This window comes from Schistocerca americana, chromosome 10 (assembly GCF_021461395.2).
Source record: "Schistocerca americana isolate TAMUIC-IGC-003095 chromosome 10, iqSchAmer2.1, whole genome shotgun sequence".
Lineage (NCBI taxonomy): Eukaryota > Metazoa > Arthropoda > Insecta > Orthoptera > Acrididae > Schistocerca > Schistocerca americana.
Window position 1 is genome coordinate 198,664,510 of NC_060128.1, and position 13,934 is coordinate 198,678,443.

General features: G+C 41.4%; 1 protein-coding gene across 2 annotated transcripts in view; it reads left to right on the top strand.

The window, feature by feature from the left end:
* The first annotated feature begins 1,037 nt into the window (after positions 1 to 1,037).
* LOC124552473 (1,5-anhydro-D-fructose reductase-like) overlaps positions 1,038 to 13,934 on the top strand; it is a 38,888-nt gene continuing 25,991 nt past the window's right edge. For both annotated transcript variants that reach the window (XM_047126754.1, XM_047126755.1), the window contains exons 1-3: positions 1,038 to 1,170; positions 7,512 to 7,679; positions 9,852 to 10,052. In XM_047126754.1, the coding sequence (XP_046982710.1) occupies positions 1,096 to 1,170; positions 7,512 to 7,679; positions 9,852 to 10,052 (444 nt within the window). In that variant the 5' untranslated portion in view covers positions 1,038 to 1,095. The remainder of the gene's footprint in view (positions 1,171 to 7,511; positions 7,680 to 9,851; positions 10,053 to 13,934) is intronic.

Consider the following 13,934-nt stretch of genomic DNA (forward strand, 5'->3'; position numbering starts at 1 on the left):
TGGCATGTAAGTGAAAGAGCCATGTGATCCCCGAAAGGCCTTCTGCAAGATGTCTGCTCATCAACTTTACACAATATTCTTATTCTGTACTTCTGCAGAATAAACACTATTTTTCACCATAGCTGCAGTGCCCAACAAGAGTATGCCACAGGACAGAACTAAGTAAAAGTATGGAAATATATTGGAAATGTTAAGATCAGTTTATATTCAAACACTTGATTTATGCAGAATTCACATCCCTGACTCCAAATATTCTGACAAATTGTGGAAGGAGCAGCTAATGAGGAAATCTTTTACTTTTCTTTTGAATATCTTGGATTTTCAGTTTCCTGCCTGATGTCTACCAGTAACCTGTATAGACTTTTGCATCACAGTATGAAACATAGTTCTCAACCACGGAAAGGAATGCATAGCCATTTAGTCCAGACTTTTACGGTTGGTGGAACAATCCGCACGCCACAAATACTACGAGTACATGAAATGTGGGTGGAGTACCCTCTATAAAGTATTATTTCCCAAAAGCTTCAGTTTTTGGAGTTTGTTCTGAAATGCATTGTATATAGACTTTATTTAAGAACAAAGGATTTTTGGAAATATTTTTTCTGAATATTTTTCACTCGCTATGATGTACCAAATTTTCCCTGAAAAACTTTGCCTAGGCAAGGGTCCCGAGTTCGAGTCTCGGTCCGGCACACAGTTTTAATATGCCAGGAAGTTTCATATCAATGCACACTCTGCTACAGAGCGAAAATCTCTTTCTGTAAAAATACTTCTGTCACAGCCTTCATATTTGCAAACAAAGGCTGTCTGATGACCATCTCTCTAGTACGGTACATCAAAATGTAATGTGTAAAAGAAACAAAAAAAGAACTGCATTACACAATGTTGTGTATGTCTCCAAATTAGTGATTCTGAGCTTATCACAATGTAATTATGTTCCTACTCTATCTGCACTTGACTACTGTAATAAAGATAGCATGAAGTGTCTTCTTATCTAGCTGTGAGCTGTGCTTATTTATACAGTCAAAAAAGGAGCTCATAGCTGCCAGATGCTATTTTATTGCTTTATTCTGCTACAGCACTGAGAGTAAGAAAATGACTCACAAACTGGAATACGTCACATTCTTTAATGGCCAGAAGATGCCGATTGTCGGCCTGGGAACATGGCAGGTAAGATCAGATCGCACTGCTAGGTTAATACTGATCAATACTGTGATGTTCCTCCTAGTCCAGGGCCCAGACTGAAATTCCCATATAGCTCTTTTAAACTTATTTAATCCTTCCACCATCTGTTAATCTCCCTGTAAAGTAACACCAAGTTCCTACAGACAAGTCTTCTGTCATATTTATATTTGCTAATTAGAGAAGACAGCAAGCATAAAATTGTTTCATCAGCTGGGAGCCAATGGATATGGACCTAAAAACAGAATTTGTCTATATTGCAGTGTGCTTATTATATCTTCTACCACTTTTCAGCTGTAAAAAAAAAGGACAGATAATTGAATATGAAACACACGAACACATACATACATATACACTGTTAAGACAAAACATTACGATCACAACGGCTGTGGCATTGCGGGCACATGATGCGATAAGGAAAGTGTATAAATGGGGAGCACAAATGAATGGGAAATTATTCTAGCAACAAGGCAGGCAGGAACTGGGGAAATGCACAGAAGTAAAAGACTTAGGCAAAGGTAAGAGTGTCGTGGCACAGTGCCTAGTTGGTCAGCTGTTCATGTGCTACTGTAGTCAGCATCTATGGAAAGTGGTTGAAGGATGGCGAAACCACGAGAGTGTGTACAGGCATTGGATGTCCACACCTCATTACAGAATGTGGAATCAGAGGCCTACCTGCTCTGTAAAGCAGGACGGACAGCAATCTGTGACAGATCTGACTGCAGAGTATGACGCCGATGACCCCCGTGTGTTCCAGTGTCGACCCAGTGATCGAGGCAGTTACGATCGCAGTGTGTACGGGATCACTAAAATTGGACTGCGGATAAATTCAAACACGCACGCCCAGTCGGACAGATCGCATTTCTCATATCACCCGGTCGACATTCGTGTACAGGTATGCTGTCATCGGGGCAGATGACTGCTCAAAATGTGAACCGTACCTCAGATGCTCACCAGTGGGGCCAGTGTTATGCTGTGAGAGACATTCACCTGGGTTTCCTTGTAACCTGTGGTATTAACTGAAGGTAGGACAACAGCTGTGGGCTGCACAAACGCTATTGCAGACCACACGCACGCTCTTAGTCTTTCCCGGAGGCAATTACATTTTCCAGCAGGATAGCTGTCCGCGTCACGAGGCCGTAACTGTGCTAGTGGTTTGCAAAATGTGCCAGTGAACTGAAACTGACATCTCGACCACCAAATTCACCTGATCTGAACCCATTGGGAAACAGGTGGTACATCAGCTCTCGGGCCACAAACCACCGACCTGTAATTTACGGGAATAGTGTGACCTGTGGACAGATACTGAGGAGTTTTCAAATCCTTGCCGGATGGCATTTCAAGGATGAACCAACATGCTAATAAGTGGGTGATCATAATACTTTGGCACACGAGTGTAATGTGCAAGTATCACTTGATATGATCAGATGACATACACAGGAGGGTATGAGGTTAGCTTTGTTGTGTTTTTTTTATTAGGTTGTGTTCACTTTATTGAGAATATAAGACACACAGCACAGATTAGAAACTGATTAAGTTGCTACATTGCTATAACAATTGACCATACACATATTTTTTTGTATATAAACTCTTATATAACTCAGATTATTCTTATTATGATTGCCAAATCTTAAAAAAGCACACAGTAAACATTGTTTTGTTACCTCTGTTTCAACGCTTTCAACATACTCCTTTAAAATAAAATGTTTGCTTCCAATAAATCTAAATCATAAACGCCGTATCCTGCCTATGGACGTGAGGAGCAGCACTGACTCACCCTCACAGTGTTCTTCTAGTTTGTACCCCTCACACCAGTTGTTCTATGTATCGCTTATGTTGCACCTTCTGTATTATTCTTTTGTCTTGTTGTGTGTGGAGCCATAAGAGGCTTATTTCAATTGTTGTTCAGAGGTCTATGGATAAAGCCTTATTTGTGTTACTTGGATTAATTTTGTGTATTACATGACTGGTGATGACTTTGTAACGGTTTCTGCACGTGCAGTTTTTAAGTGTGGGTTCACCAGGTTTAGTCATTATGAATCCCATGCTACCAGCTCTGACTGAACAGCTTACTTCATCAGTGACCACTTGGTCAGCTTCCATTAACAGACAGGATACCATTCCACCAATCTACCCCGTACTTTTCCTCCGTATGATGATTCAACTGAGAAATGTGAAGCACACAAAAAAAGAGACGGACAGAATTTTTTAGCTTTCGGTGCAACACTCTCAAATTTGTGCAAAGCCTTATTCCTCTCACGGATTCCACCTAAGGTGTATTAATTACTGCATCAGCTTGCCCATTTACAACATCTACATCTACGCGATTACTCTGTAAGAACCGTACCTCTTATTTTTGATCTCACGTGCAGTTTATTGTCCGACTACTGTCACAAACAAATGCCTGTCATAGTGGTGAAACTCGAGAAACCAGACCAGTCGTACAGGTTCTAGGCAGCTAAACTTCACAGCCTCTGAGACGAGCTTCAGTTCGTTACTGGTGCCCGTAGTGACTCTTACGCAGCCTCAGTGGTGCAGAACACAATTATCTGTTTAGCTGCAGATGAGGAAATGCACCGGAAGGCTCTATTCTCTGAAAACACCCGTTGGCAGAAGATTTGCAAATGCCACAATTTTTTGAAGTTCCTCAGTCAACGTGGGACCAAATTGAAGTGTGGCAGTAGCATCACAAGATGTGGCCACTAAGATGACAGGTAGCTCGCACGAGGAAGTGGCATTGGCGGTGGTAAACATTTGGGCCCGGGGACTAGCGGACCGAGGCCAGCCCGAGCAGCTGCGACCACCACAGCACCGGCTTCGGCGTTCTCTGGTTCCGTCTTGTCCTTCCTGATTTGTCCGGCACTAACATTCGGCATACCCTCAGCAGTGGGCTACTTATAATGCTTGTCAGAAGGGAGGCCACATTGCCTCTGAGTGTCGTTCTCCAAAGGTTCTTAGGATACGGATACAGACATAAACTACGTGACTCCGATGCTTGTGACTTCACCCGAGTTGTTTACCGAGTTAAGTGTTCTTAGCCGAGTGCTCCGACTATAGGTCGACACCGGTACGGCAGTGATGTTAACGAATTTCCGCTGCCATTGACACTGGTCGCACAGAAGCCAGTCAGTTTTAACAAACGAACACTATGCTGTCGGAACAATTTATGGCATCTGCTTCTTACAAGTCAATGGCTCGTTCCATCACATTTTTGGTGTTTGGTGATGCCAGTGTTGAGAACTTGTTTGGAATGGACACATTTCAGGCAGATGGATTTTCCATCACTAACACAGTTCACTTTGTGTCCAATCGAGTACCATATTCTCAATTGGAAGCACTATGTGAGGAATTTTTGCACTTGTTTTCGGAAGGTAAATGGTGCGCTACAAATTTATTTGCGCATATTTCTTTGAAATCCACATCTCGGCCTCAATTTTGTCGTGCACTTCTTATTCCTGTCGTCATGAAAGCTCACGTGAAAGCAGAATTCAACAGACTTCCATCTCTAGGGGTGGTGCAACCTGTTACGGCTAGAGAATGGTCATCTCAGAAGCAGTCAGGGAAACTTCTTGTCTGTGGAGACTTCAGTTTTACTGTCAATGCAGTCGATCGTGGACGCTTATCTTCTCCCGTGCCAGGAAGAACTGTTGGTAAAACTGTCAGGTGGCCAGCACTTTTCTAAAATTGATATGTCTGAAGCATATCCGCACGTTCCTATGGAGGGAGAGTTTCAGCAAGTCTGGCTTTGAAAACTCCTTTTGCTCTCTATCGATGTTTGTGCCATCTTTTTGGTGTGGATAGAGCCCCTGCGATTTTCCAATGATCTTTAGAGCAACTGACTATGCCTGCACAGGTTGCATTAATTATCTGGATGATACTGTTGTCACAGGCTGCTCTGTGGCCAATCATTCGAAAAGACCTGAGCACTTTGTTTGCTGTCTTACAGTCTGGAGACTTACAGTGCGTCCTCGCAAAATCTCAGTTTTTTCATACTCCTATTGTTTATTAGGGTTTCAAGGTCTCGTGTGATGGTGTTCACCCTCTGGGAGACCACATCTCCGCTGTTATCATCTCACCTCTCATCCACAAGGAACTTCAGGCCTTTCTAAGGAAGATAGTCTACTACCATAAATTTCTGCCGGGGGTGGCCACATTGGCCCACCTGCTGCATGCCTCGTTACGCAAGAATGTACCTTTTTGTAGATTAAAAATGTGCTTTTCAAATGTTGAAATCCAAACTACTCTCCTCCCCTTGATTAGCTACGTTCTCTCCCGGTCAGCACCTAGGTTTGGCAACTGATGCCTCAGTGCGGTCCTAGCACACCTATATGCTGACAGCTCTGAATGACCTGTTGCTTTCACCTCTAAATCCCTCACTCCATTACTCTTATGTGGAAAAAGAGGCTCCTGCCATAGTCTATGCTCTCCAGAAATTTCATAGTTTTTTTTATGGCTCCACATTTCACCTTATTACTGACAATAAATTACCCCACCAGCCTAGTTAAAAAACAGATTTCCCAGGCCATCACATCCAATCCTGGTATTGCTGATCCCTCCAACAGCTTTGGAGCACACCATTGGTGACTCAGTATTATCCTGGTCTGAAATGTGTCAGTCAGCTACTTCGACAGGGCCGTGACTTCCTAATATCGTGCCCTGAAATGAGATCCATTTTGTCTGAAATTTTGCCCACAACACCTAGAATAGCTTTCTGTTGCCCTCCCAATCTCCCCTCCCCAACATTCTTGTCAGACAATATGCTCCTTCTGTACGCATCTCCCTACCCTATTGCTCCTGCCCCTGTGACCGTGCCTGCTGCAAGACTTGCCCTATGCACCCTCCTACCACCACCTATAATAGCCCTCTAACTGGCAAAACATATATTATCAAAGGAGAGACACCTTCAAAATGACACATCATACACCAGTTATTATTTAAACCCTGTTCAGCCTTCAACATCGGCATGACTACCACCAAATTATCAATTAAAATGAATGGGCATAGGCAGAGGGTATTTACTGGCAACTCACAATATCTTGTTGTAGAGTATGCCCTACAACACAACATTCGTGACCTCGGTGCCTGTTTCACCACATGCACCATCTGGATTCTTCCCCCAGCACCAGTTTCTCACAACTCTGCACGTGGGAATAGCACTACTACATGTCTTCGGTTCTCGCCACCCTCCTGGTCTTAATTTCTTCCGACTCAGCTTTTCTTCACTGTATCTACCCTTTGCTTCACTCCATTTTAGCTTTCTACATCTTTCTTTGTCTTTCCCGTCTATTTTTCACCACCCCCACCCCCACACCTCACTGTTACGTCCAATGCACTTATCTTCTCACTCTTATTAACTCGTGCACAATGTTTTAATAGTAATTTTTGCCTTGCATATTACCCTTTCTCCCACCTTTAAACTCTCAGGTTTTTCAAATCGCATCCAATATAGTACCCAACAATCAGTCTTTCCTTCTCATCCTGTACGGTAAATCTCCCCTGACCTACGATTCTGGGTGACTTTCCCAAGATTTACCCCTTTTCCTAGACCTCTCCAGTACTTTTCCTTCACCCTTCTTCCTTCCCCTCGAGCACTCCTGCCTGAAGAAGGATCCACTGGCTCTGAAAGCTTGCCAATCACAACAGTATTTTACGTGTTTGTTCTGCTGCCACTTGGTGAGTAGATTTTTTATCTATCCAATTAAATAATCTGTATATAAACTGATAGATAACCCACAATATTCTTTTTATGGTTTTTAACCCTTTAAGAAACACACAGGAAAATATATTTTTTGCAATTCTTCAACAGATGTGTGACACACAATTTCAGGGGAAATGATAGGTCACCTATGTCCTTCTAGATGAGAAAAAGAGATTGTCACGTTAAGACATCATTGTATTTTAGAATTTAGGCACGAACAGCCCACCGTACGAGAAATGGTACGCTGTCGTATGCAGATGTCGTGGGTTCCACGGGTGCAGCATTTCAATCACGCAGAATGAGGGACACGGTGGCACCACTTGTGGAAGGGGGGCTGCCTACTCTCAGAAGGCGCAGACCAAACATGTACTGTGACCGTTGAATGTCAGCCACAAATAATCCACAATAAGTTATAAAAACAATGGAAATTATGTTGCTATGTGAGCCTTAATGAACTGTGTAGCAGGAGATAGGATCCCGTCTTATGAAATAAAATATACATGCCTATGTAAGGAGACGAGAATATATACGGACAGTCAATCCCAGAAAGGCTCGCATCGTGCCGACAGAGAATCTCTCTCTAAGCGATTACACAATGAAGTTATTTTTTTTCCTCTGCCTCCTTCTGCAGTCACCAAACGGCGAGGTGGGGCAGGCCGTGGACGCGGCACTGGAGGCCGGCTACCGCCACATAGACACCGCCTACGCCTACGGAAATGAGGCGGAGATAGGCCAGACCCTGAAGAAATGGTTCGATTCTGGGAGACTGAAGAGGGAGGAAGTTTTCATTGTGACCAAGGTAAGTGAATTGTACTGCTCACACTGTTAAAAAATGATTGCTTTTAACATTATCATTCAGCACTGACCTAAGTGTAGGGGTTAAACAGAGTAGAACTATAAATTGTTGGGACATTTCATTAAGTTACATTTTCACCAGACAGTGAACTGTGACAGGAACATCTTTCTTCATTATATGTATCAAGCCCTCACTAGACAGTAGTAGTTTTAATTTATTATGCTGCAATATATGAGGAAGAGTTAAGCAGTAAAACTGTTGTATCATCCAGTCAGGTGTATCCAAATATCAACTTGTCACAAGAAATGGAAACTAGTTTTTACTGTAGATAAAAGTGAAGTTCTGCACTTCATGTAATATAAAATCATAATAGCCTTTGAGTGCAAGATTAACAGGTCACATTTAGAATCAGTACCACCAAAGAAATATCTATGAGTGTGGAGACATCGAGTGAAGCTATATTGTAGCACCAGTTGTAGACTTTAATGCATTGGTAGGCTACCTGAGACACTATAATGTGATTGCAAAATTGATTGCATACAAGGTCTTTACAAATTCCACATTACTGCCCATGTGTGTATGCACAAAACAACCTGTAATGTTTGGATATACAAGGCATGTCAAGAAATTAAGAGTATACAATTGTTTAAAATGAAAAAGGCAACAAAATAAATAAATATGCACGAAACACTATTTCTCAACATAGTCACCTACATTGTCCATACATTTTTTGGGCTGAGGGATGAGCCTTCTGACAACCACATCAAAGAAGTCTCCCGCTGCCTCTACGGCCTGCCGTTTGATGGCACTCTGGACCTCATTAGCTGAAAACCTCTTTCTACTCGTAAACAACTTCAGAGAGGTGTAAAGATGAAAATCTGAACGTGTCAGATCAGTGCTGTGAGTGTGCCGGTTGATGATGTTCCCACCAGTGTCAGTCGTGTGGCGTCAGATATTGTCAGGCAACAAGCACTCTCCTTTCATTAACAATCCGTGTCTTTTGTTCTGTGTCATCCTTCAGGTTTTCACAGTACTGTACATCATTAATTGTTTCTCCAAAGGGCAAAAATTTGATGAGGAGAGTCCCTTTACAGCCCAAAGGACAGAGGCCACATTTTTTTGGATAAAAGCAACAATTTAGAATTTTTAAAATGATGGTGAGGTGCGGTGCTATCACTGCATCAACTGTCCTTTCATATTAGGATTGTAGTGGACCACCCGTGTTTTGTTGCCATCACCACAGAGTCAAAGAATTGTTCACTTTCAGTTCGAAGCACTTTGTGTCGATCTATGATTTGTTCCGGTACCCACCTCACACGCAATCTTCTGAGATGAAATGTTCCAGTAATGATTTTGCACTGAAGAGATCTGGATATTTCTGGAAACATTGTGTTCATCTTGTCCAGAGTCAATCAACAATAGCTGCAAATTATTCTTTGATCTTGTTCACCATCTCATCAGTCATGATTAAGGGATGCCCATTTCTTTTTCATCAAGAAAATTCCTTCTGCCATGGTTAAACTCGTGACACCACTTGTAGACATCAGTATGATTCACCACATCATTCTTGTAAACAGCTTTGATTCCATTTTTAAAAAAATCTGAAATGGTTCATTTCTATTGGCAAAAAGAAACTGAATTATGTTTCTCAACTCACAGCTGGCAGAATTCACAACAGAGATACTCATTTCAACATGACACTACAACAAGAATTTTCAGCTGATTGAGGCAAACACACGTGCATTTTATTGCTAACACTGTGAACACAGAGCTGCCAACTTTGTTGGAAAAGATCCCTGCGAGCATCAGAGGCTACTTCTACCTTCAGGACATGCCTGTATCATAAACAAAGTTCATTATCAATGTTTGTTTGCAATTAAGTCTGCTGTTCTTAAGAGAATCTACTGTACAATCTATTTGTGATGCGACATCTGACCCAAAATGTCCGCCTGCTAATATAATGGTATTGTGGTTACTGAAAATCAGAAATTTGAATGATTTAAATGATACTGCTTCATTTCAATAATTCTGACTAGATGCACTGCACAAGCCTTGGATGATCTCTCTACAGTCACTCCTCAACTCTCTTTCTCTATTTATTATTATTTCTTGGGATTATTCAGTAAATAGAATTCAGTACAGTTTTAATCAATCAACTTTGTTATTTAATTTCAGCTTCCATTCAATGGGAACAGAGCAGAGTCTGTGGAGAAGTACCTCAAGAAATCCCTGGAAGCACTGCAGCTAGAATACGTCGACCTGTACCTCATCCACCATCCCATAGGTCACTTAGATGTGGATGGATCTGTTTTTCCAAGAGACAAAGATGGAAAAGTTCTGCTTGACATGAATACTGATCACATCAGCCTGTGGAAGGTACAACTTTAGTATTAATAGCTGGTGCTATGGGAATACTGAACCTACAGATACCACTGACCAACTTTGACCTGTGATGCTACCAAATGACAGATATAAGCGTCTTGTCAGTTCTGAGTAAGTGTAAAGTGTGCACCTCAACAAGAATGACAGTTTTTCTTATGCCACCAAATTTGCTAATTATTCCAATTCACAATAAAAGTGACATCTTCCGATGTGACTAGAAATTGAGTTACACTATAGGTCCATCTGTCACTAAAACCACCAGTCATAATAAAGGACTAAATAAATATTATCAGCGTTCTGTCCTACCTGCACTGGGACACATACCACATCAGTACATCACAAGTCATGTATATATTTGATTACTGTAGGTTCAATAGATTCTAATACAAATAACAGAAATGGGAATATTCCTGGATGGAGCAATATGTAAAATAAGTGAACTGATGTGTGGAGCATAAAGACTTGTAACATGAAACATTATTCACACTAGCTTCTGAGTTGTTGATCTTTTTCTAGTAGGTGATGAGGTAGGCTCACCGTATGGAAAGACGCAAGGCGGTGGTAGGGGGGAGGGGGAGGGAGAGAGGGAGAGAGAGAGAGAGAGAGAGAGAGAGAGAGAGAGAGAGATATGCCCATATAGGTGGGAAAGGAGTGGTATGGAAGGGAAAAGGTAAGATGAAGTAGTGGGAATAGGTTAGTGGATGTTTAGGCCAGGGGGATTGTGAGAGCACAGGATATGCTGGAGGGACAATTCTGACTGTGTGATGTAAGTTCCTCTCCATGGATATCGAAAAGAGTAGTGGAAAACAACATCCTTACCCCCTTTTTGAGTCATCAATCTACTGACTGGTTTGATGCAGCCCGCACACAAATTCCTCTTCTGTGCCAACTTCTTCACCTCAGAGTAGCACTTGCAACCTACTTCCTCGGTTATTTGCCGGATGTATTCCAATCTCTGTCTTCCTCTACAGTTTTTGTCCCCTACAGCACCTTCTGGCACCATGGAAGTCATTCCCTGATGTTTCAACATACGTCCTATCATCCTGTCCCTTCTTCTTGTCATTGTTTTCCACATATTCCTTTCCCCTCTGATTCTGCACAGAGCCTCCTCATTCCTTACCTTATCAGTTCACCTAATTTTCAACATTCATCTGTGGCACCACATCTCAAATGCTTCGATTCTCATCTGTTCTGGCTTTCCCGCAGTCCATATTTCACTACCGTATAATGCTGTGCTCCAAACATACATTCTCAGAAATTCCTTCCTCAAATTAAGGACTATGTTGCATACTAGTAGACCTCTCTGGGACAGAAATGACCTTTCTGCCATTGCTAGTCCACTTTTGATGTCCTCTTTGCTCCATCTGTCATTGGTTATAGTAGTAGAATTCCTTAACTTCGCCTACTTTGTGACAACAATCCTGATGCTAAGTTTCTCACTGTTCTCATTTCTGCTCCTTATCATTAGATTCATCTTTCTTCAATTTATACTCAATCTGTGTTCAGTACTCATTAGACTGTTCAGTCCATTCAGCAAGCCATGTAATTCACTCAGTATAGCAATGTCATCAGCAAATCATATCACTGATATTCTTTCACCTTGAATTTTAATTCCACTCCTGAGCCTTACCTAATAACTGTTCAAATATCAATCTAGCCTATTTCTTTATCATTACAGAGTTCCCAATTTATATCTTCCTTCCTTCCAGCATACACAGATATGTTTTAGAGCCTCTGGCAGGACACTCAAATCTGCTCTGTTGAACACCTGTTTCCAATCGACAAAATGTATGTACATATGTAACTTCAGCTTCTAGCGTTCTTAAATGAGAGGTACTCCACTCAGAGACCATTTGAATCTTGTAGGATAAGAAATTTTTACCACCGGTACCACACGGACTAGATGAGGCGCAGTGGTGCAAAGTTTCCAGTTGCCAGACTTTGTGCCAAAGTCCCAGATTTAGTTCCAAACCACTCCATAGTGTCTCACGGAGAGAGGCTGCATGATGCTGTCTGTGATAATCTGTCCATCAGATGGGGCATTGAGCCCGGTGGCCCTCTCTGTGCTATCTGAGAGGCTTAGACCACCTGTCGGCAGCAGGTTTTGCCCTCTCCCTTGTCTCACTGTCATACAACACAAATGTTGCATCACTCTATACACACAGTCACCTACACTCAACAGATACACTTAAGATAAATGAAAGGGCCCATGCTGCATAGGAGGAGAAAACACTTTCTGATTAGATGACCGAAGCTACCCTTGCAGTCTGCTAGCCGGTGATCTTGGGTGTGACTTTCTTACTTTTGAGCATGCTACATTTTATATTCTTCAGCCATCCACTACCAGCTCGTGTTCTTTTTTCTTTCTGAATCCAGACTCATTTTTTCTTCCTAATTTTCTTAGTAGAAAAGGGCACATACAACTTTTATGATGTGGCATGTGAAAGTAATTGTGAACTGCAATGTGACATAGACCACCACAGCACAAGACACAAGAGTAAGTTACTTCCTTGTCTGCAGTTAAGATTGGAGCCCCTCTGGTGGTAAGACATTCAAGTGGCTCCCATCTAACATAAAGCAAGAAATTGGGAATCTCTACCAGCTCAAAAGAGCATTTCTATAAATTCCCTCTGTACCTTGATTCACAGACTTAAAAGTTCTGTTAGCTATGTGACATCTAGCAGAGCTTTATTACAAAGCTGCTTGCCAAGTAAGAATGTACTGTAAAACGGGCTTTGTGTCTATAGATGTAAAAATATTTTCTCTGAAAAATTCCATTGTAATCAAGTAAATATTAAGCTACTAACAGCACATAAGCACCAGCTATATAGTACAACTGAGGAGGCAGCAGCTTCCTTACCAATTTATTTGATTAAATTTAGATGACATAAGTGTGAAAAGCATTAAGCAGTATACTGATAGTTGTTGTCAACACAGTATACACATAAAGTTTCTATGATATCTTTGTCTCACGTACACTTGACTGGTTCCACATCCCAAAAGGTTTTCTTTCTCAATACAATCTATGAAATATCGCAAAGGAATTAATTAATTAATGAGTACAATCTTTATACTCTTCGAGATAATAGTGATGAAAAATCTTTCCATAATTGTAATAAAGGATATTAAACACCAATAAAAACTGTTAAGAGACATGTGTGATGGTAAGAGGACAAAATATAAAAAGTTTCAACAAAGAGGCAAGAAATCAAAATGAGGAAAATTATGTCAGATATTTGGATACAGAGTATGGGATCTGTGTGCTGGCTCTAAGTATTAGAGGAACTATAACAGTATTCAGTTCCTAGCGAATGAGACAGAAACTGACATTGAGGATACCAAAGCTAAAGCTGAAATGCTTAACTCCATTTTGAAATGTACCTCTACAAGGGAAAACCCAGGAGACTTGCATCAATTTAATCCTTGTACTATTGAAAATATGAATGAAGTGAGTATTAGTATCAGTGGTGTTGAGACACAGCTGAAATCATTAAAATTAAATAAAGCTCCAGGCCCCGATGGAATCCCTGTCAGATTCTATACTGTATTTGCAGCTAAGTTAACCCCTCTTCTAGCTATAATCTGTTGTACATCACTTGAAGAAAAAACCGTACCCAGATCCTGGAAAAAGGCACAGGTCACACTCGTCTGCAAGAAGGGTAGTAGAAGTGATCCACAAAACTACTGTCCAATATCCTTGACATAGATTTGTTGTAGAATCTTAGAACATATTCTGAGCTAAAACATAATGAGGTATCTTGAACAGAATGACCTACTCAATGCCAGCCAGCAGGAATTTTGAACACATCGGTCACGTGAAACCCAACTTGCACTTTTCTTACATGACACACTGAAAGCTTTGGATCAAGGCAACCA